Source organism: Diuraphis noxia, unplaced genomic scaffold, assembly GCF_037042655.1.
Source record: "Diuraphis noxia isolate RWA-SAM2 unplaced genomic scaffold, SU_Dnox_SAM2 contig0002, whole genome shotgun sequence".
Lineage (NCBI taxonomy): Eukaryota > Metazoa > Arthropoda > Insecta > Hemiptera > Aphididae > Diuraphis > Diuraphis noxia.
In genome coordinates, this window is record NW_028301712.1 from 10,693,261 (window position 1) to 10,717,369 (window position 24,109).

Genomic DNA, 24,109 nt, shown 5'->3' on the forward strand with positions numbered 1-24,109 from the left:
GTTTTTTTTTAAATGAAAAAAGTGATTTTTCTGGTTTTTTCCCTGTGTATCTGGAAAAATGTAAATGTTAATATAAAAAAAAAATTTGAACTATTCATTCAATGTCCATGCATCATCAATACATTTATAAAATTATTTCTCCAATGTACCGTATGAAGATAAAACCATACAGCTGTGCCATTTAAAAAACTAAAAGCTTAAAAACATAAATAAAAATAAAAATACAATATTAACACTATCTTTAACAGCAATCTATTGGTAAAACAATAGTTTTAGGTCAAACTATAAATGTATAAAAATCATAAAATATAAAAAAAACAACTAAATGTATTAGAAAACGATAACGTAGAGCCGTATAGGTATAGCGTATACTCCCCTCTGACTAAGATTTAACCCTTCCCTAAGACCCTAACATGGTAAATACATTAATTGTATATTGGTAATTTATGTAATCAGAAGTCACGGTACCTAAGATAATAGTGATGGTTGTATGGAATTTTGCTGCAGAGTTAACTATTTTCATGATTGGCTTATTACTTGGCTCGCGTAGTGTGACAATATATATTATAATATTATAAGAAATACACATCATTCAATGGTTGTAAAGACAATAAATTTATTGATTCACTCAGAATCTAAAACGTCAGGTTGTGGGTGAGTGATGGTGGGATCTCCACGAGTTATTTTCAGTTTGAGTGAGGGTTAGCAGTAACCTACCCAGAATTTTAACCCCAGTGTGGTTAAGTGAATCACTACGCGATATGTATATACAATATACATGCCGTTATTTATCATATTATATTAATATATTATAAATGCGTATATCGCATGATACATATATTTTATATATAGGTACATTATAACCATATAGGTATAGATACACACTCGTACACTAGCGGCCTGACTTACACGTGGGTCGAACCTGGTTGGTCAAATTAAATAAATGCGCTGTGCGTACATTACAATATGATACAATGATAGTGATACCTACATGAGCTGCAGCCTACCACCCCGGTGACCTGCTGCAGCCTCGTCGAGTGTACGTACCAGTTGGCCGGCCTACGCTACACATATAATATATATTTTGCGTATGTAGGTATATATACACGTGCGCATCCGGCACACAGCCGTCGAAAAATAGGCCGCCGTCACGGTGGGTGGTGGGGAGGTCGCCGGCAAAATGGGTCACGGTGTCGCCGGCAGAAACGGGGTCGCCAAGGGTCCGTGTAGCGCCCCGGAACCGGATCACTGGGTCACCCGGTGGATGGGGGAAGATGCCTCAGCGTCCGCGGCCGGTTTTTTAGGCTGGAAGGTGCGCGCGCAATCCTCGGCGGCGGCTACGACGATTATCGATCCCTTCCGACGTGACCTTGTCCGACGACAGCGGTACTCGCGCCGCACGCACACTAACACAATATTACGCACGGTGGCGTAAGGATTCCAAGACGGATTTGTTGCGGATACTGCGCGGACAAGACAATATTAGTTTTGTAATAAAACATAATAATATAATGTCTTCTGTCTGATTTCTTGAGTACCTATCATTTGACTTGTATAGACAGCTAACTATACAAGTATTGATTTGTGTTTACCTATGCGTTGTTTGAAAATAAGATTAACTCCAATTCTTTTGTAACTGTATTTTTTAAAATCTATAATAATAATAAATTCCTACATCTATTTAATATAAATTGTAAGTTTTATAGTAGAAGAAAATCAAAAAATTGTTGAAAAATGTCTACACCATAAATCATTGATGATTAATATAATAATATATTTATTTAGCCAAAAGACGGGTTGAACTTGTTTAAAGAGTAGTATTTGTCAATTATTTAACAATTGTAATGGCAATTAAAAAAAACGAAAAAAAGAAACAAAATAAAAATGGATTTCTATCTGTTTGTCCTTTATAATTCCTAAACGGCTGTACCGATTGCGACAAATTTTTTTACAGAGATTATTAGACTTGTGAGCAAAAAATAGGCTAAATTAAAAGTGATAGGCCCAAATATCATTCAATTGAATATTAGAATTGTCAGACTTTTTTTGATAAAACGAATAAAATTACATAATGATAAACTAAATTAAATATTAGTGTGTCCTATAGGTACTAAGGATATTTTAACCAATATATATCTTTATGTATACTGCTAATATAATTACAGGAAACAAATTTAACACACAGTTTGAGACATATATAAGAAGTAGGATTTTTAACGGACTACGAAGTGCACGGATTCAGCTAGTATTTTATAAAATAAAGTAGGCAGCAAAAAATAGTACAAATCACAAATAATTAGCATTTTATTCTGTATAGAGACTATAGTGTTATGATAATGTAAATGTTTAATGGTTTACCTATTGGCTACTTCATTACATTTATGATTTAAAATTGATAGATAGTTATGTATTTATACATGAGTTGCTTGAACACATATTATTTCATTCAAACTTAATCAAGTGTGGAGTATGTTATAATCACTAATCCTGGATAACGTGCACTGCAGCTTGTAAGCTTTTGAATATTTAAAACATTATATTAATATTTACATCGGGGGCCAGTATTAAAGGAATTACGTTTAACGTACTTGGAGTTTGCTAAATATTTTAGAGAATATTGAAACTTTAATAAAATTAATTACGAACAACATAACTACCAATAGGGTCTTTATATCCAATATCCAACATGTTGTTATTGCACATTTTTTTCATAAATATATTAATTAAGATTTTAAGATTTCGAAGTTGATATTACATAGACACTTATACAATCTAATCTACATGGATCATAGTGATCCTATAGAGAAATGGAGCATTGTTATATTCAATTAAAGAAAAATTGTTATAATTACAAGGATCTAAAAATGTAATATAACCTTTTAATCGAAATTATGATTGAGATTGACCATTGTTATTTTTCGCGCATTGCATTTGTTTTAGGTACGATATTTTTTGTAGAAATAATTGAATGTCAATATAGAACACTATAGGGTGAATAACTTTCAATTAAAACATATATTTTTACGAAATCTTAAAGTAACATTTACCTATTTTGTAATATGGATGCGCAAGTTATATCTATAAATCTACTTCTCAACTTATCTGGAAGATATCGAGATATAAATAAATATTGATTATAAATTCCGTGTTTTCAGCTGACGTGTACATAATTACCGGCATGATGGTGGAATTAATAATCAAGAAATTGACAGCTATTTAATTAATAAATGCAAATAAATAATAGACTGATAGACAATGATTATAATAGGAATATTGGTTGTAGAAACTTTAATGAATAAATTATTAGTTGCATCATATAATATATATGTGTATGAAAATTGAAAATATATAATAAAAATCGTATCATAGCATGTAAAAAGTTGAACATTGAAAATACTCCGTTTATCTATTTCAATAATTATTATTCCACAAAATAACCTTATGATGAGTTATAATACTTAACAGCCAGTAATTGGCGTGTAATATTTCAAATCCTATACTTATAGAAAAATCGTACATCGAAGGTTATGATATCGTAACTACAGTATACGAGTAGGTACCTACCTCTATTTTCTTTCAACTGCTGTTTCCTGTTAACTTTTCAACCATAAACTATATTATTACTAACTATAAAAATAATAGATAACTTTTGTTAGTTCTAATTTGTTCATATTAAATGTATGTACAAATTTTAGTAGTGTGAAACTATTAAGTAATATGTAGTTTTATCATTGTATCAAAATAGTATAATGCAGAGATTACCAACTAGGGAGCTAAGAATTTGAATTGAGGGGAATTTGAAATTATTCAAAATATAAAATAATCATTTTTTTCAAAATGGTCCACTATAAAAGTAGCATGTGCGTGTTTTTTGTAATATTCTAATATCGTAATAAAAATTAAAAACGACTGGCACCTTCACTTTGGGTTCGGTATAATGGTCGACTGTGTTGGGGCTATCGTGTTGAATGGGCGAGAATGGCACACGGATTTCCGTTTCAAGGGTATTATCACCATAATATATAGCACCGTTTCATTAGTCGACTTGGAACTTAATAGTTCGCACATCTGGTAGCCTTGTCCAAATCGATATGTTATAATGTAGATAACTAAAAACGTTATCATGCTAAATGATGGGTGTCTAAGTTTAGCCGAGTTCCCTTTACCACTGAATCCTTTATTGGAGAAATTTCCTTATGCCTATATAAACAGTTCAAAATATTTTTAAAAATTTTGGTGTATAAAAAATACTATGAAATTTAAGTATACACATTCGATGAAAATGTCATGTATATTTACAGTTGTTGTTTTAAAGTTACATCAAAAACAAAATTGATTTTGTTGAAATCATGGTTTCCGTATAAAAATCTCCGTTTTTTCTTATTTTTGTTCCCGACGCTTTTGAACACTTTTTTGAAAATTGCTACATATACCAAAGTACCATCATCATCAACCATATATTCAATTTTCTACCAGAGAATATGCTGAAGTAGAAAATCGAAGTATTTTTACTGTTTTAAAAAGTGATAGCAGACACAAAATAATAAAAATGCACATCGTTGAAAATTAATATATTCATCGCACTCAGAATCTAAAACTGAAAAGATACAAAAATATAGAAGTAGGTACCTATAATTTGTTTACTGTTATTTTAAAAAAAAAAATTAAAATAAGGTTTTTAAAACTATAATTATTAGGTACTAGTATTTATATATAAGTAGATGTTGACGTTTGAGTAGCTGCAGGTTTCTTGAATAAAAAATCTGTTGAGAAAAATATTGGTAAATAATTGTTATACCTAACAGTTATCGTTATCTATATGTATTATAATCTTAATTAAAAGTAGAATAGTATTGTTAAGAAATTCAATATTTGATTGTATTATAGTATAAAATTATTAGTATTACTATTATTTGATTTCAGAAATCACAAGAGTTGTACACACAGTAAAAAGACCAGTGTTGTAAAATGATCAACATAAAATAATATGTCTAATATGATTAACAATAAACAAATGCAAAGGGTAAATAATATAATTTTTTTCATTCTACTTAATATTTACGTTTTATAATATAATATTTATTTGGCTAGGAGCCACGTGTGAAGCATAAAATATTGTTTGAATTAAAAAAATAAGTAAGATTTTGGGAAACCAGTAGCATATAATACGCAATAATTAAGTATTATAAAGTTTTACTTGGCAAATTTTGTGACCCTTCGTTCGAACGCTCCGATTCGTAAATCGTTGCCAACGAAATCTGTTATCTGTACAATTTTAAATATTGATAGTATTTAGTATTATAGTGGTTAGTATGCAACTGCAAACCCGCCAGCCGGTATCAGAGATAATGAGGGAAATGCTTACCTTTGCACACAACTTTTGAGTTTAGTCATGGCACTGCACAAGTCTTATATAAAAATATATCTTGTAAACATCACAGTTATTTAGTTTATTCTTTGATAATATTAAATAATTAAATTCATCGCAGATGCATGATGGCCAAAAATATACCATTAAAAAAAATAATTTCTTCAAAATGACATAACTCCGCCCTCCCCCTTCCTACAGCAAAAAATAAATAAATAATTTGCTGACTTAGATTCAAATTTCAAATTAGTAAAGTATACTTTTCCATAATAATATAGTGATTTTAGAATGTTTTATTGTTTAATTTACAAATGAGAAAAATACATTTGCTATGTAGGTAGTAGGTACCTACTTACATTATTGACTTATTGACTATTGTTATCAACACAATAAATCAATTATAGTTCATATTATGCTCTTTATATAGACTAATTATATGAATTTCATGTTCAATTAATTAATTTTCGAATAGAAAGATTGTAATATATACTATATAACTCGAGAATCTGAAAAAAGACAAATTGAGAAATATGTTATAGATATAATAATAGTACTCCTAAAAATGTCATCTTCAATCTCCGTCAAAATTAACAGTCCGTATATACTTAAACGAAACAACATAAATATGATGTTATTTTATACCTAAAAGTTTAAGCAAATCGCATTTCAAAACAAAACAAAAATCAAATTTAAAAAAAATATACCTTAAAGGTCTCATATGTAGAAAAATATTTTAAAAAGATACAGTGTAAAAATCTGATATTGACACTTTTTTGTCGTTTTTCATACATTATACCGCAAGTGTGACATTTACTGACACTGACGCCTGACATAAGAAATTTTTCGGAAAATCACCAAAAAAAAAAAAAAACATGTTATGTGCAATAATTTAAATACTTATAACTCATAAACTACTCGTTCTAAATTCGATTTTTATGAATCAAAATACTTAGAAAAATATTCGCTCTGGAATATGAAACTAAAACTCTATGTAGTCATTCAAAAAAGTAAAAAACTTAAAAAATTATAAGGATAAAAATTTTTTTTGAATAAAATTTTTTAATAAAAACTTTGGTGTTTGAACAACTTGAAACTATGTAAAAAAATATTTTCAAAAACATTAGTAATTTTTGAAATAACGAGTGTTCAATAATAAAATAATAACCCGGTATAGGGTGACCTATTCACCAAGAATGCTCACACTCATATTTTTATTTACAATAATACACCTAAAATAGATAAAACATTTAATCTAGCCCTTTTATAGCAGATCTTGACAATTTTTACAAATTATAAAACTTTAGTACATATTAAATTATATAGTTTTAAATAACACTATTGGGTATTTTGAAGTATTTCTAGTTATATATAATAGTCCCCATTATATGGCCCTATTTACATAATATAATATATTCATATACCCATCAATATACCTATATGCAATATGTTATATAATGATCCTTACATTCAAGACCCCCGAAAGGGGGAGGGGGATCAGAAGAACGGCTGTATGACATAAGCGCCAAAGGTACAAAAATGACCTATCATTTGCGCCAAAATTAATATTTTATATAAGTATTAAGTAGGTAGTTATTTAAAAATTTTTATATCTTATAAAAATTATATTATATTAATATTATTATGTTGATAGTAAATTATAATATAGGTATAGGTACATGCACATCAATATTTTAATAGATTTAATAAATTGGTTGATTTTTTATAAAAATAAAATGTCGATAGTAAATTATAATATACATGCACATCAATATTTTATACATTTAATAAATTGGTTGATTTTTTATAAAAATAAAATTACGAAATTACGAAATAGGTACTAACAATATGTTATAACACAAACTGCTCACCCACTGTCTATTTGACAATCTATCGTCATCAGATAATACATTTTTTGTCGATTAAGATTAAGCGTTTGGACTTTTTTAAATTTAATTCTGTTATTTAATTTCTGACGCTTTTGTACGATACGACTTGTTTTTCTTATCCCATTTTGGCGCTTATGGACGATACGATTTTGGCGCTTTTGTACGATACGACTTTTTTTTTCTTATCTTATTTTGGCGCTTATGTCTTACACCGAGAAGAACCCTGGGTACTGGGGCCTGGACTTTCGAGGGGCCCGTCGTTCGTGTGATTTAATTCAGTAACAAAGCCAAAAATATGAAGTGGGAGGATTTGCTTACATTAAAAACACGCACACATATATATTATATTATGCGGTTAAACAAAATACTCAAAAAATCGTGTGTGATGGATAAAAATATGATTGCGGTATTTCTTGCGGTATAGGCACCTATATAATATAATGAGACATGTCACATGTCACACATAAGTACATATTATAACACACATATTACCAATATAATACTGGCGCCGAGAATAAGCTCGTATTTTCGCTACAGGGGTCGCGAGCTGCAGCCCGTGAATATATGAGGCGGTGGCGACGTTTCGCGAATGAGCTTTTCACGAGCGGCACCCGCCGAGCGCGACGGCCAAAGCGCGCGCGCACGGTCAGTGCTCTATGGGCTTTTGCCGGTGGTACGTTACCGTCGCGCTCCGCAATCGTCGAGCCAACGTCATCTCGTGCGACAAAAATCGTATACATTACACGGCTCGACACGATTTCCACTGACATCCGACAGATTAATACGTTTTTTAATTTTTAATTTTTTGTACATTAATTTATTCATTCGTATACGAATTCGGTTTACGTCGACACAAAGTTCTTTTACAATATCATACACGTTATAATTCACTCGGAAAACAGCATAGTCGCGAACATTTTTATCGCCGTATAGATCTTCTCATATATAATTCATTATTTTACTTTATTGTATGATAAATTAAGATATCGTAAATAACAATTTCTTTTTATAAGGTCTGCGCGATTTGTCCTCGAAAGTTTCTCTAAAGCTTCTCAAAAATATTCATTATAGTTTTTTCACTTGATTTTTCGCTATTATTATTTTTATGAAAATTGTCTCTACCATTTGTCAATTAAAATGTCCAACGTAAGTTTTTGCTGTTGTTACAAACAGGCGGATGTGATGAAATGCGTCGACACAATTGTGGACAAGTGTACGGACCCGGGATGTGAGTATATAAATACAACTCATTAGTCATTATTCATTAGGTATATAAAGAAAATGTACACCTAACAATTTTTGTTAAAGTTATTATTATTATTTTTTATTTTGTCGACTCAAAATAACCAACGAGAAATATAATATTTTTTAGTTCTGTACTTTTGTTTCCATGTTGTAGGAGGCACTTGAAATTTACGTTTAATTCTATAAACGGGGGTATAATCGACCTTTTCCTTTTTAAATGTCGTATATAGTCGTTTCTTTTCAGTCTACATCCCCATATTATAATTAATCACTGACGTTACAAAAACCTTGTTAAAGTATAATAACGCTCACAATGTCTGAAACCGTCTAAGTGCTATCAACACATACATTCTTTATTTTTAAAATAATTCTAAAACAGGCGCTGTACTTACAGTTAGATTAAGATACTAATTTTGTTATGGCATTTAATTTAAAAATCAAATTTATTAATATTTTCAATAGGTAGGTACCTACTTCATAAATGTAGCGCATTAGCCATTGCTCACGTTTTAATGAAAATCGATGTTTTATCACATTCGTACATAAATCATAAATTAGCGTTTCGGTTATTAATGTATTTTAATTTTATAATCGCGTTATTGAATAGTGGCTTACCCACATGCTAAATTATAATCAAATACAAACCAGTATATTATCTTTATTTAATATTGACTTCAATAACATTACGTTAATTGACTTTGATATACAATTAAATTAAAAAAATTAAAAATGCTATATATTATGTATATATAAACATTTAAGCACTTTATTACTGCAATCTAAATAACGTACCTAGTTAAAACTTACAAAATAAATATAATACCTAATTAGGAAGTTTTATATATGAGGATGAACAATTTAACGAACTTATTAATGTGAATTGTAATACGAATTATAAATTCTACCTATTATGATTAATATGATAATAAATAATGTTTTAATTTAGATATTTTTAATCTGTATGTAGATTGTCAAAATAAATTATATAAAATGTATCGTTGACGTATATTTTCATTTCAATTTATTTATTTTATAATTAAATATTACAAAATAATAGGGTTAAACAAATTGGATAATTTATTCTGCATTCCAAAAATGTGTAGTCTGATATTTCGTTTTCTGCATGTATCTTTAAATATAAATTAAATAAATTATCGGTCCAAAATCGTCACATAAAGAAAAATATAAGAAAACAATGGTTTTTAATCACAATTGTGTAAGATACCCTTTATTGCTATTCCATATAAATATCAGATATTCTTTCATGTACCTATGAAAATAAAAATAATTAAATTTCGTTTTACATCATAAATCACTATTTATTGAAATGATATTGCCTGTACGGCAATAACAGCAAATACTGCACCTGGCCATATTGTACCTACCTATAACATTAATTTATCATACAGGTCAAGGACGCGACTCATTGCAGTGTGACAATTTTATTTAACCATTAGGCCATCGCGCCAAATAAGACATGTTTTCTATGTATATGTGAACAATACGTGTATCAATGTTTATAGTAGTAAACTAGTAAATACATCAGATTACCATGTAATGTTTAGGGATCCGTTTGGCACACCGTAGCCCGAAACCATAACCCAAATAAACAGTGTCTATATTATAGTATATTATATTTATATTATATAAATACACTATACAGGGTGATTCACTAAGCATCCTCGCCTCCTTCCTTTTTTGTTTATTCGAAAATATTATTCAAATTTTAATTTTTAGATTTTGTATGTATACATATATGCTTATAAAGACTATATTATATTCGAATATTTGGATTATTATTAATGCGATTTAAAGGATGTGACGATAAAACTTATATTTTCAAATGTGAACTAACCTTTTTATTGTTAATTTATTATTAATTACCATAAGGCATAAAGGAATTAATGTTTTTGAAAATGTTGATATATAGGAATCGAATTTTAAATATTAATATATTTTCTGAGTGAATAAACTTTAACAACTAATGAGTAAGGATAATAATATTTTCCATGATATCAGTTTAGAAAATATGGAGGCTTTGGTAATTTAAAAATTATAGTTGATTTATTCAAGTTTTTATTAATTAGCTTAACTTATCTGAGTTTATTAAATAATTAAAAATTACCACGAATTAGTTACCTACATTCATTTTAGATTTCATGTAAAGCTGTTATTAAGAACTATTATTCTTAGTACCAAAATTAGTAAACATTCCAAAAAAAATTTGAATAAATACATTATTTGAAAGACTAAAGGGGTGGTTAATCACCCTATGTCCCCGTATAACAAACATTTACGTCTGACAAGAATCGATTTCTAGAGTTAATCCATTATAATATGTCATTTAGACCCATTTACAATGTTTCAGTGAACTACATCCAGAACCGTTTATCAAATATTCGAATTCATTGTCTTTTCATATAACTATAAAATTTAAAATAATGGTGTATTGTGTAAATTGTGTGTAAATTGTATCCTTCCTGATATGAGTATAAAAGTGTATATTTTTGATTTTGAATATTTCAAACTTCAGTATATTAAAATTTATTTATAGTCTAACACATATAAAATGTGATATATCATATATGTATATTGAATATTTTCTCTCTATTAATTAAATGTTAATTTATATAATTATTGACAATTAGCATACACGTTTGTATAACAATAATACAACATGAAACATATCAACCGTAGGTATTTACCAAAATGTTATATGTAGGTATTCCCTGTATTATTTATTTATAGGATTATCAAAAGGACATCCGACTTCTTTTAATATCATATTTACAAAAAAAAGTGAGGGAAATATAATTTTAATTATTTATCTAATGAGTAAAATGTGTTTAGCAGTTCAACTATAAATAGATAAGTTTGGTAGTTTAGTTTGTATTTTAGAAATCAATAATTAAAAGGTGTAGATTTTTTTGACTTGGATACTTAATATACAATTAACTATAGGTACTAAAGATGAACAATAATATTAATTTTAAGCTTTAAGTAATGATAGCTTTAATCATTTAATTAGTATTCTAGCAAAAATTCAACAACTTATTACCTACAACTTGTAATAACTTATAAATAATGAGAAACGGTTAACAAGGTATAAGGTAATCTAAACTAAATGAGAAAGCGATAAACCCTATGAACCTGTATCTTGTTATAGTTACTTCACTTACCTATTTAGTATTTACCAATATTTAAACATAAAAATGAATGACATTATTAATTTTTTTATTGGTGAAAATATATTATATTATTAAGATATTGATTTTTGAATTAATAAAATAATCTACATTATTTATAAATTATATGTTGAAACTGTTATAAATAATTATAATATATTTATTATTTATAGATGTACCTATACATTTTTTTAATTATATACAAGACTGGACTATAATTGTGATTAAAACAATACACTTGAAAGAAGGCATGATTGGAAGTAAAAGTAATAATTAATAACTGTATAGAGCGAGGACTTATATGTACTAAAAATTAATCAAATATATAATGCAGTATTGCAGTTGAATATGCCTTAAAAATAATTACATTCTTTTATAACACTAAAAATTCCTTAATTCAATTTTTATGTATTTATTATAATGTTTATATATGTATAATGTATATAATATATATAATATATACTGTGTGTCCCAAAATACAGGGTACACTTTATCACTCATTACCCTGTAAATATCTTTCAATTCTGTTTGCAGGACATTAAATTATACTAATCATCTTAAAAATTTTTTAATTCCTGTATTTTGCGCATACACAACAAAACTTCATTTTTTTCAGATAGCAACCATCACTATTTTAAATATCATTTTCGGATTGATCGATTTTTTTCAAAACATTTTGATGAATCAACTTGTGCTAACTTAACCTTATCTAAATTAGAGTCGTAGATATAAATATAAATCTTATTAAATTTGAATATATACATTTTTTTTTTTTAATTGTTCGTATTATTTATTTCATTCTAAACACCATGATGTATCAAAATTATTATCATTTAGTAATAAATTATAATTGAAACTATTTGTTTAAATTATGTTATTTCATAATGTATATTAATAAAATAGAATAATAATTTATAAAAGGTAAATAATTTTATTACTTAATAATAATAATTTTGATTACATTACGGAGTTTAGAATAATATCAACAGTTTAAAAAAAAAATATTTAAACTTATTAATTATGAATTTTTTTTTCAATATGTATATTTTTTTTTAATTGTTGATATATTTCCTTCTAAACTCCCTAATGTAATCAAAATTACAAAATTATTATTATTAACAAGTTGTCTGCCTCGAGCGTCTTATTTAACTCTCACCTTACCTTGCAATTTCGTTTGATAAGAAATTTAAAAACCGCCTGTATTAGCTTTGAGAGTTAAATTTGATACACACTGTGGTTGTTGTTATGGGCTATGAGCATTAAATTTGACTCTCACATATTTTATTATTTTTTTTTTTTTGTGAGAATTGCGCTTATCTCTCATTCGTGTGCATCACTGGAAAGAGGAGAAAAAATTGAATATTAGGTTATAAAAAGCGGGAGCAATTGTCATTGTTTTGAATGTATTGTGATATAGGTACTTAAGTAATAAATTATTTACCATTTATAAATTATTATTCCATTTTATTAATACAGATTATGAAATAACACAATTTAAACAAATAGGTAGTTTCAATTATAATTTATTACTTAATAATAACAATTTTGATACATCATGGTGTTTAGAATGAAGTAAATAATACGAACAATTTAAAAAAAATATGTATATATTCAAATTTAATAAAATTTTTAAATTATACCTACGACTCTAATTTAGATAATGTTAAGTTAGCACAAGTTGATTCATCAAAATGTTTTTAAAAAAATCGATCAATCCGAAAATGATATTTAAAATAGCTATTTTAATATACCTCTAGAGGTTGCTATCTAAAAAAATGAAATTTTGTTGTGCATGAGCAAAATACAGGAATTAAAAGAATTTTAAGATGATTAGTCTAATTTAATGTCCTGCAAACAGAATTGAAAGATATTTACAGGGTAATGAACTAATGAGTGATAAAATGTACCCAGTTTTTTGGGACATAATATGGTATATTATATATATTTAATAAAAAAAATTAAAGAGCCAGTACAAATTTCATTATTCATTTATATTTAATTTATTTTATATTAGTAATTTTGTGTTCCATTCAGAGATTAAATTTCAATAAGATTGTAATTATTTTCAGGGAATTAATGGATGATTAAGAATTTATGGAATACATATTTTTATCTCCATTGTCAGCGACAATAGTTATGTTGATTTAACTTTAACAATAAGCTTAACATATATTAAGCATGGTCAAGAACCTTCTTTAAAATTAAATAAGGTTGATTCATTTTTATCATTATTCTTGATATATAAGGATGAAATAATTAAAAATACATATACATAGCTGGTACATGGTTTAAAAATAATTGTAGATTCTTATTTGAATTAAAATAAAATTTACTATTGAATTTAAATTTAATATTGTTATATTACTTAAATGTAAATGTCCTGCAGTTACATTTGCTGTTAGTCATATGCATAGTTATTATGAAATTCCTCTTTCCCTCTCAAATTGATCTAACGTGATCAGGAAACTTTCCTCGGCTTGGGCGTCTGCAATTATGGGGCATCGAATTGATGGCACTGGCGGTGTCCAGGATCGGTTGCAGATGTCACTTACTGCGGTTTTATTATTCCCTGCGATTTGTTGCTCTGTCTGGCACAGTTGTTTTTCGATCGTTTTCTTTATAGATTGATGCGTCTCAATGATCAGTCCCAAAGCGTTATTTAGTTCGCATAAATTATCCTTATAATCAATACAATAATTAAATCCGACACATAGAAATTATAATAGGTACATAACACTTAAAAACAATATTAATAAAATAAAAACACTAACCTCATATTCTTCAATACTTTTCTCCACGTTTTCAATAAAATTGTTTGTAATTTTCTTAAACAACGATATATTCGGTTGACTTTGCTCTAATTTGTAGCATGATTTTCCAAGCATCTCACGGGTCCACAGGCGTACCTCGTCGTCTATTTTGACGTCGGAATTTATTGAGTAAATTCCCCTTTGCATCATAGCATATATCACATCCTTGGACACTTTCAACGGTTTATTTTTAAATGTACCTTCATCCAATAACTTCTGTAGTCTAGACCATCGGGACTTAGATATGTGATCACCTTCCGTGGAATCTATAATATTCAAGATGAAAAGCACAAATATCAAAGTTGCTGTTACTATTAAACAGAAGATCAGTTCCTTCCACATTTTGAATTGAATTGATTTCTTCCAATTTTCAAGTTAGTTAGAATTAATTATTTTCTCCGTGGAAACGATATATCGATATCTTCTATCAATATTATTTTTTAAGTCTTCTACTTTTTTCGAAAATCAATATTGTTTTATCAAATATAGCTGATCCCCGTGCACTTCGTTGGCCGTTAAAAATACCAACTCTATATGATTCAAAATGTGTGTTTAATTCGTTGTTTAATGCCCAGCTAGTAATGTTCAAAACTTCCAGTGAAAAATTCTTGTGGATTTACAAATTTACAATAATTCGAAAACGCGAAATGAATAATGCGAAAACAATAATGAAAAGTTACAATGAATAAATAATCCACCTTAGATTTGAAACCAATAGCAACCTATGTTTTTTCTCTATGTACCAAATTTAATTTAAATCGGTTCAGTAGTTTCGGAGCCTATCCAATACAAACAATTAAATCTTTTCTCTTTATAATATTATAGTTTAGATTACTACCTAATGGCTGTAAAGACCAATTAAATTGTGTAAAATATTTAATTATTAATATTTAGTCGACTATATACAAACATAATAATGTTCATCTAATTATATATAGGCATGACAAAATAGATAGGTATGTCAGCAACTTTTTGATACGCATCGTGTTCGCCAACCACTCCACCCCCCAGATATTAGCTGGTTCGCCTCTTCTCATTGGTGAATATAATATTCTAGGTCATTTCATGTTATCACATGTTATCAATAAATATTAAATTCCGTATGGTCGGGTACAACTGGTAAATACTATTTACTATTTACTATTTACTAACATAAAAAGAAATTACGTCAGACGTCATACAAGAAAATGATAAAATGTAATTTGTCATAGTAAAAAGCTCGTATTATTCATAAATCATAATTATTATCTCGTCATGATTTTAATATTACAAAATTGTATTTTTGGCGGGTAATTTAACGGCCAATGAAATGAGGCGAACCACGACTATGGCTGGGAACTATATGGGACTATGGTGGGATGCGCTAACAGGACGAAAACTCGTATCGTTGCTGACATACCTATCTATTTTGTCATGTATATAGGTATATAGAATGGCAGAATCCTATAAATTACAATAAATAAAAATAGTATTATTATTTTTTTAAAAATATTTTTAAGACATTTTGGACATAATAACTCGTATCCCCGTTAAACCATATTTGTTGAATAGAAAGGGCCAAGGGTTGACAGACGACAGTTGCAGACGCGCTGGTACATTTGGAATCTTCAATTGGCATCCTCAAGAGTTTTTAAAGCTAGATCGTCATTCTGCATTTAAACCAACAACATTGTTTTGTAAATTATTTAAAAAATCATCGAAACCAAACAAATTTCATTTTTGTAACGTTGATCTTACTCAAAAACGTCTTTTATAATCTTTTTAAATTTAATTTTACTTTGTAATTGTAGGTATAATATATAATTAGCACCCAAAATAAGTATATCTTCTTCGTCTTCAATATTTCTTTTCAATTTCCACATTTGCACCCACACTAAAATAAAATTTAAAAACGTGTAAGTAGGAAGAGTTCGAACTCGGAAGATAGACTGAATGACCACGAATGGACGAAATAAAATTACGACATTTTTTTCTGTACCTAAATGGATAGTTGAAAACAAAAACAAAACATAAAGAAAATGTTTGAATTTTGATCATTTTTTTATTTGATTTTTACTGAATTAATTTCATCAATATGTTTTGTTTGTGTTTTATTTTTTCAAACTAAAAAAAGTTAGATTTGTGTTTTGCTTTTGTGTCGTTTCTGTGTGGAACCGAAATAAAACTGTAAAAATAAGAAAAAATTGTTTAGTATTATTTTTACTACACTTTGTTTTTTTTACGTCTACATAATATAATTATAACATGAAAACATAACAATTAAAAGCTAGTTTGTCGGGGCATGGCATTTAAAAAAGACAAAAGCGTTTTATTTAGTTTATATAGGTACTTACTGTATGTCAATGTTCACCATAATACCTGTTATTATTCATTATTACAAAGATTTTTCTCGAGTTTTTCACATTTACTTCTCCCTCCCACAGCCTACTAGAAACTATTAGAATTTACGAGTATATTTATAATTTTTATAACATAATTGTATTTTCTTGTTGATGCATACTTATTGTCTGTGATATTATTTTAAATTCTGATTTTAATAGTTCTGTATCTAATTCATAATATTGTATTGTTGTGCTAAAAGTTTTAGATCATCATATCTCAGAAATTTGACATTTGTCGATAGTGTAGATAATCAATGGCATACAAAATAGGTACAACGGATACTGGAGTTGTTGAAAAATTGTCGTGAAAACATAACGTTTAAGATAATTATGTATTAATAACAAATAATTTTCTATCAGAAATTCAGAAACCACGTTCGAAGAGATAAAGATTAAATAATATTTCACATTTTACTGTTCCTAAAGATGATTATAGACAAAAAATTTAAATTAAAAAAAAAAGCGGATCAGTCGTGGATGTCGATCTGCTGTACAGTAGGTTACAAGTGGGTTACTGCAGTGACGTATTTAGGGGAGGGCTAGAGGGAGCGATCGCCCCGGGCGGCATTAGATTTTTACATAACCCATCTTCTGTTAATGAAAAATATGTGAATTTTAAATATTTATTGTTTTGTAATTATAGTTGATAATAACTAAACCTATTTTATATTAAATATTTAAATGTGATTAATTTATAAAGATAACATAATGTTTAAAGTTTGAAATCTGCTTTTTTTTTCTAACTTTTGTTCTAAAAAGGAAAACGATAACGGGTTGTCACCGGAAAGTAAGCTCCAACTCGATCGATAGGTTGAAAAAGTCAACAAAAAAATTTGTGTGTGTGTGTGGGGGGGGGGGGGACATTGGCACCCGGGCGCCAAATTTCTGAATACGTCTCTGGGTTACTGTAATGGATGGAATTAAATTTGAATCCAATGATATTATATCATTGTATACGAAAAACGATTCTGAGCGAATTGTGCTAATATATTTCTTTTACTTTTCACCTGCTATTGTAAAAATATGTTAGGAGCATTATATAAAACTTTAAATTCTAAGATATAAAAGGAAAATTTATAATGAATTTCTAGCATAAAATAATTTATGAATTTTCGTGATTTTTACGTATACCTATGTTGTCTAAAATTAAAACTTTGAATGCTTGTAAAAAAAAATTGTGTCTAAACATTTCTTTTATTTTTCAAATGTTATTGTAAAAATATGATAGGAGCCATGTATTAAATTTTCAAATCTTAGATATAGAAGGAAATTTTTTTATGAGTTTCTAGCATAAAATAATTTACGAATTTTCGTGATTTTTACGTATGTTGTCAAAATTCAAAATTTGAATGCTTGTAAAAAAAAATTGTGACCATGAATTTATTTTTTTATTTTTCAACTGCTATTGTAACAATATGTTAAGAGCCTTGTATTAAATTTTCAAGCTTTTCTGCCTAACAAATAAATTTTTATCAATATTAATTTAAAAAAAACTAATAATGTTCGAAAATTTCAAATGCCTATGAATAGTTCAACTTAAGTCGAAAATTTTTGAAAATTGCATGGTGGATAGAAAATACTTATATAAACATTTGATGAAAATGTCATGTACCTATGGTCATTTTTTTTTAAATTACATCAAAAACCAAAATCGATTTTGTCGAAAAATGAGTGTGCGTAAAATTTCACGTTTTTCCCTTAATTTTTACTTTGTTTTCCTCGATTATTTAGAAAAGTATTAAGAATTTTTCACTTTTAACCGCCCAAAGTACCAACTAGATTCACTTTCTAATCGAAAGAGGTACTGAAGTCAAAAATCGAAGCACTTTTACTGCTCCAAAACGTGATGACAGACACAAAAAAAAAAAACACACATCATGGTAAAATCAATACATTCATCGCACCTCAGAATCTAAAATGCATCGTTGTAAAACGATTAGGTACTCAGTACAAAATTTAAAGCTATAGAATAATGTATTGTTGGTAAAGTATAAAAAATAGAAAAAATATTAAATTACATCAATAGGTAATATTAGGTACCTACCTTATAGTGCTTATAGTTAAAATACAGTTTATAAATTATCATAATGTATACATACTTAAGACATTTGATTAAATTGTTTTTATTTTTTTACGGTGAGATGCACTAGAATTGGCCGTTTTTAAAAATTCCAAAATAGACCTTGTAAGGCTTTAAAAATTAGACGAAACAAGTACGTCGTTTACTAGGTACCCTTTACCCCAAATAACAACAAAAATAAATTAGTAAATTACTCACTTATTTGTAGTTTTTATTAAACAACTATTACTTCATGGAACAAACATACTCAATGTTATGTTATCAATGTGCTTGTTATCGTTTCATTATCACTAAAAAATTAAAAAATACTTGTCAGAAACAATCCTGTTAGATAAAATTTAGATTTAATTAAAAATTTAATTTTTATCTTTCTTAGTTCTTAGTGTTCTTACTTATATTAAGTAATGAGTATTAATTATTTAATTTTTTCATTTTTCTTGTGCTTGGGTTCGACTCAATGCTTGTCATTTATTTGTTTTTAAATTATCAATCTTCTACTTATAATTTATAAGATTGTTTCATGATATTTTTGCGAGTTAATTTTGAAGATATCAACAAAAACTCTTAATATTACTTGTCTACTATTCTCTCAATCCCCTTTCAATTTGTCAAAGCCTTTTGAGTTTAAATTTGGTTTTTAACTCAATTAACAATGTGTGTTGGTGAGTTTAATAAAATAGTTTGTATTAAAATCATATCCAAATTTGTGCAGTAACAGGTCACAGTAATGCAAATTCTGAGCTAGTAAAAGGGTGTTGCCAAGGTCACAAACAATTTTTTACACAGAATTAAATTTCTACTAACAAATTATTTTAATTTTAGAATCACTCATCCATAAATATCAATTCATTTTATGATAACATTAGCCATTACATTATAATCAATGAATATAATAGATGATTTTATTTTTTATTTTACTAGGTTGCCTATCTCGTATGCGCCCTCGTTATAAACGACTTGTTGATAACATCTTCCCATCTGTACCTCAGGTAAATTACTTATATTACTAAAATTTTTCTAATATATCTTTATAAATGACGCTCATTTGATAATTTATGTAATAATGTAACCTAGGATGGCTTGGTGAAGAATAATATGGAAAAGTTAACATTCTATGCTTTATCGTCACCAGAAAAATTGGACCGCATTGGTGAATATCTATTTCAGAAGGCTAGTAGAGACATCTCTCGCAAGAGAAATGAGTAAGCTATATTTAAGTTAAAAAATCAAAGAAATGGTCTAATATTTTTAATTTTAGGTTTGTAATGATTGCTATGGAAGCTATGGACCAGCTCCTTGTAGCATGCCATGCCCAAACTTTAAATTTGTTTGTTGAAAGCTACTTACGCATCGTGCAAAAGCTACTTGAATCATCGGAACCCAGTTTACAAATACTAGCCACACAATCGGTACCAACATTCATTCAATTTTGTAGTTAAATAAAATTAAATAATTAATACAGATTAACAGCTTTTATTTTGTTTTTTAGTTTGTGCGATTTTCTAATATCGAAGAAGATACTCCATCATATCATAGGCGATATGATTTTTTTGTTTCTAAATTTTCTTCCATGTGTCATAACAACAATCCAAATTTGGTCACTATGGAAATGATTCGAATGGCAGGCATTAAAGGCATTCAAGTACCTAAATATTGAATTTAAATATTTTCTATAGTATACATCTTGATCTAAATAAATGATAAAATGTATTTTTTACTCTGCTTTTAGGGAGTTATCAGGAAAACAGTCTCTGATGATTTAGTCGAAAATATCTGGGAACCTGTTCACATGGACAAAATTGTTCCGTCTTTATTATTTAATATGCATACAATGAAGTATGTGTTATATTCGTAATCAAGTAACTTTTTAGTACCTTTTTGTTTTCTATTATGAGCTATTATTTATATGTGGTCTAAAAAATTTAGATTGTGTTGAGTTTTTTTTTTTATATTTTTTTTCAGTCTTTATGATAAATTACACACAGTAATGATTGTATAAGCAATGTTATAATATAATTAAATATATAATATGAATGTTGATAGTATTTCAAGTAAGGCAATAAAATATAATCAATACATCTTACTATAAATCTTGCCACAGTAGAACATATAAAACTAGAAATAACTACTTAACAGTTAATATCAAACTATTAAATTGTTTTTAAACTTTCTTTATTAAAATTACTATTCATATTTTTTTAGATCAAAAACTGATATAGTTGTTGAAAGTGGAATTTCAGAAGAGGTCAATGATAAAACTGATTCATTTTCATTAGCAGAATCTTGTTTAAGAGAGTTGATTGGACGTGCATCATTTGGTCATGTTAAAAGTGTCATTCGCCCTGTGCTAAAGTAATAGACAAACTCATAATTTAAGATATTTTTATAAAAAATTTTTTTTTTTTAATTTAGACATCTTGACGCTCATCATATGTGGGTGCCAAATGTATTTGCTACACAGTGTTTTCGTATTTTAATGTTTTCAATTCAATCTCAATATTCATATGCTGTTGTGGAGACTCTGATGACACATTTGGATGAAAACAGCAACGCTTCTCCCAAAATTCGGACCAGTATTGCTGATGTACTATCAAAGATTATTGCTATTGCAGCTAATGAAAGTGTTGGACCAACAGTATTAGAAATAATAAATTCCTTGCTTACAAATCTGCGTACATCAGTCACTAGGCGCCCACCATCTAACATTGGCCTTTCTGAATCTGATGGTGAAAATGAATATAGAGAAGCACTTATACATGCTCTTGGAGAATTTGCTGCCCATTTGCCTGACTATCAAAAAATTGAAATCATGATGTTTATTATGTCCAAAGTACCACAATTCAAATCTTCAAATAATCCTAATGATCTTCATGTACAAAGAATGTGCTTAAAATCTCTTTTGATGGTATTTATTCTTTTTACATGTTGTCTATGTTATTTATTACAATTAACCTTCAATATAACCAAAATAATTTTATTATTATATAATAGGTGAGCACCAAGTATAGTTCAGTACAAATGAATGCTACTTTTCCCCAATCGTTCTTGGATTTATTATTGAAAACATTAACTGCTGCTGAAGACGAAATTCGCTTTATTGTCTTACGCATATTACATACACTCTTGGACAGGCATAATAATGCATCTAAGCTCTCCAAAGCTACGTACGTTTTTAATTGAAAATACTTTAAAACATTCATTGATAATAACAATAATAAAAATGATTTTCTATTTTATAGGGTGAATATCTCCAAATCTGATATAAACCTAGAGAAATGTTCTCGCAGTGATACAATATTTATCCGAAAACACGCTCAAGATATTTATGTATCTATCTATGAAAGCTTAGAAATGACTAACAATACTGTTGACAATATTGAGGCTGTGTACACAACTTTGGCTTTAATATGTATTGAATTATTGTCCGAGGAAACTGTTTTAGACTTTATCAGACTGATTTTAAGTGTACAGGAGCTAGCCATTACTAACGCTGTACTTTCAACGCAACAGAAATTCCAATTGCATGGTTTGGTTATTAGTGTTATCCTCTTGGTAGCCATTGTGACAGATTTACATCCTCTCAAGGACTATGTGGATAAAGTAAAAAATATAAATAATATAACAATTATATATTATGCAGAACATTAACAAAAATTGTTTTTCAGGTAATTGAACAGAGAAAATTATTAAATGCTACTCATTTGTTACCAGAATTAAGTGTACATAATGAAGTGAAGTCGGCCAGTCTATTGCCAGCTGGTGTTTTAATTGAAGAACCTGAACTAACTGAAGCTTTAAAGGCTTCGGGAATTGATATTACAAGTTTGTTTTAATTTAATATTTATAGTATGCCTAATTATTAGAAAGTTATTTATAATTGTGTTTTGGAGTTATTACGAGTGTATATTTTTAAATTTTATTTAACATAAAATGTACGTCTTAACTATCAAAGACAATTTTATTTTCAAAAAATAATTATTATTTCATCCAAATACTCTTCCATTTACTTTGTAAAATTTACTTAGTAAAATTGTTTGATCTTTATTATTTTTTAATAACTAATAATTTTTACTGTATTTTTAGCTGAGACTGGTCCAGTACTGGTACATAGACGTAGCTGGGTTGAAAATACCAATATGTCTATGAAAGGAAGTTTCACTGATCTGAGCAATTTAGATTTAGATAGCGTCAATTCCACTCCAGCAATGCAAAGAGTCAGTGATAATTAAGAATTATTTTATAATTAAATTTATGATAAACTTATTTTAAAATGAAATCGTATTTTCTGTAGCGTTTTTCTCCAAATGAAGACCTTTCATTTGAAGCAATGAAACGTTCACTGTTGGACAACCCTGCAGTCAGAGTAGAACAAAATACCAGGCAGACTCAACTGTGCGATATGTTCAGAAACACATCATTCCAAGATTTAGTGGCAATTTCCACTGCATCAAAGGTAATTATTCAGTGTGTTCTTATAAAAATCTTGTCCATAAGTTTGCTCATATGTAAAACATATTTATATTCAGGATGAAGAATCATTGCATTCAAAAATAACTGATGTGTTCAACAGAGTGGATATGTCGAACAAGCAATCAACTGTTGAAACCACTAAACAGCCTAAACCCATCTATGAGACACTGTTCCCAGAATTATTTGCATTTTAACAATTTATATATTTTATTGACATATTGACAGAATCATTTTAATGTTGAGTCTACTTAATAAGTTGATTACATTTTATTGTTGTTATAACCTACTTATATCAATATGTATTAGGCCAAGCTTTTTGTGCATATTCATTGTATTAAGCCATTGGTATTGTTACCAAGGTGATGTTTCGTTTAAAAATATATTTATATTTGTTGTGGTTTTTATTATTTTGAGTTATTTTTTCCATTTGCATACTACAAAAATTCATCAATAAGTGTACACACAACTGCTACATTAAAAGTTTCTTACTTAATCAGTAAATCAACAGTAGAAATAATATTATTATTAGATAATAGATACATTATGTTTTCTCAGATGCAGTAATGTTTTTCTTGAGTTTGCTACTCCATTTCAACATTACTACCCAAAAATTAAAACATTTAAAATAGGCAACTCAAACTGTTTACCTCAGATATGATAAAACAAATTTAGTCATGATCAGTG

General features: G+C 27.9%; 2 protein-coding genes and 2 long non-coding RNA genes across 5 annotated transcripts in view; 2 read left to right on the forward strand and 2 right to left on the reverse strand.

Moving 5' to 3' along the window:
- LOC149058090 (uncharacterized) overlaps positions 1-5,016 on the forward strand; it is a 37,182-nt gene extending 32,166 nt beyond the window's left edge. The window contains exon 3 of the long non-coding RNA XR_016190487.1: positions 4,924-5,016. This is a non-coding gene — a long non-coding RNA (uncharacterized LOC149058090). The remainder of the gene's footprint in view (positions 1-4,923) is intronic.
- Positions 5,017-7,911: 2,895 nt separating this feature from the next.
- On the forward strand, positions 7,912-23,829 carry stmA (Protein EFR3 homolog stmA). 2 transcript variants are annotated; one of them, XM_015524114.2, is made up of 14 exons: positions 7,912-8,482; positions 19,877-19,944; positions 20,030-20,157; positions 20,214-20,364; positions 20,445-20,597; positions 20,685-20,791; positions 21,158-21,307; positions 21,368-21,860; positions 21,947-22,119; positions 22,195-22,555; positions 22,621-22,777; positions 23,039-23,169; positions 23,247-23,408; positions 23,482-23,829. In XM_015524114.2, exons 1-14 carry the CDS (start codon positions 8,392-8,394, stop codon positions 23,617-23,619), a joined length of 2,463 nt encoding a protein of 820 aa, XP_015379600.2. In that variant the 5' UTR covers positions 7,912-8,391; the 3' UTR covers positions 23,620-23,829. The 2 variants fall into 2 exon arrangements, with proteins under 2 accessions (XP_015379600.2, XP_015379601.2); XM_015524115.2 differs by lacking the exon at positions 7,912-8,482 and adding an exon at positions 19,359-19,617.
- Positions 14,070-15,276, reverse strand: LOC149058091 (uncharacterized). The gene is made up of 2 exons (XM_089220497.1): positions 14,456-15,276; positions 14,070-14,362 (listed from the first exon to the last, which is right to left on the reverse strand). Exons 1-2 carry the CDS (start codon positions 14,834-14,836, stop codon positions 14,102-14,104), a joined length of 642 nt encoding a protein of 213 aa, XP_089076623.1. The 5' UTR covers positions 14,837-15,276; the 3' UTR covers positions 14,070-14,101.
- On the reverse strand, positions 15,967-19,089 carry LOC149058092 (uncharacterized). The gene is made up of 3 exons (XR_016190429.1): positions 18,975-19,089; positions 16,473-16,658; positions 15,967-16,367 (listed from the first exon to the last, which is right to left on the reverse strand). It is a non-coding gene; the product is annotated as an uncharacterized LOC149058092 (long non-coding RNA).
- Positions 23,830-24,109: the final 280 nt, after the last annotated feature.

Bases quoted from the DNA above. Each gene is read 5' to 3' on its own strand.
- LOC149058091 (XM_089220497.1), bottom strand. From the start codon at position 14,836: ATGTGGAAGGAACTGATCTTCTGTTTAATAGTAACAGCAACTTTGATA. The intron at 14,363-14,455 runs GTTAGTGTTTTT...ATTGATTATAAG, and splicing joins AAAGTATTGAAGAATATGAG to GATAATTTATGCGAACTAAA.
- stmA (XM_015524114.2), top strand. From the start codon at position 8,392: ATGTCCAACGTAAGTTTTTGCTGTTGTTACAAACAGGCGGATGTGATG. The intron at 8,483-19,876 runs GTGAGTATATAA...TTATTTTACTAG, and splicing joins CAAGTGTACGGACCCGGGAT to GTTGCCTATCTCGTATGCGC. The intron at 20,598-20,684 runs GTACCTAAATAT...CTCTGCTTTTAG, and splicing joins CAGGCATTAAAGGCATTCAA to GGAGTTATCAGGAAAACAGT.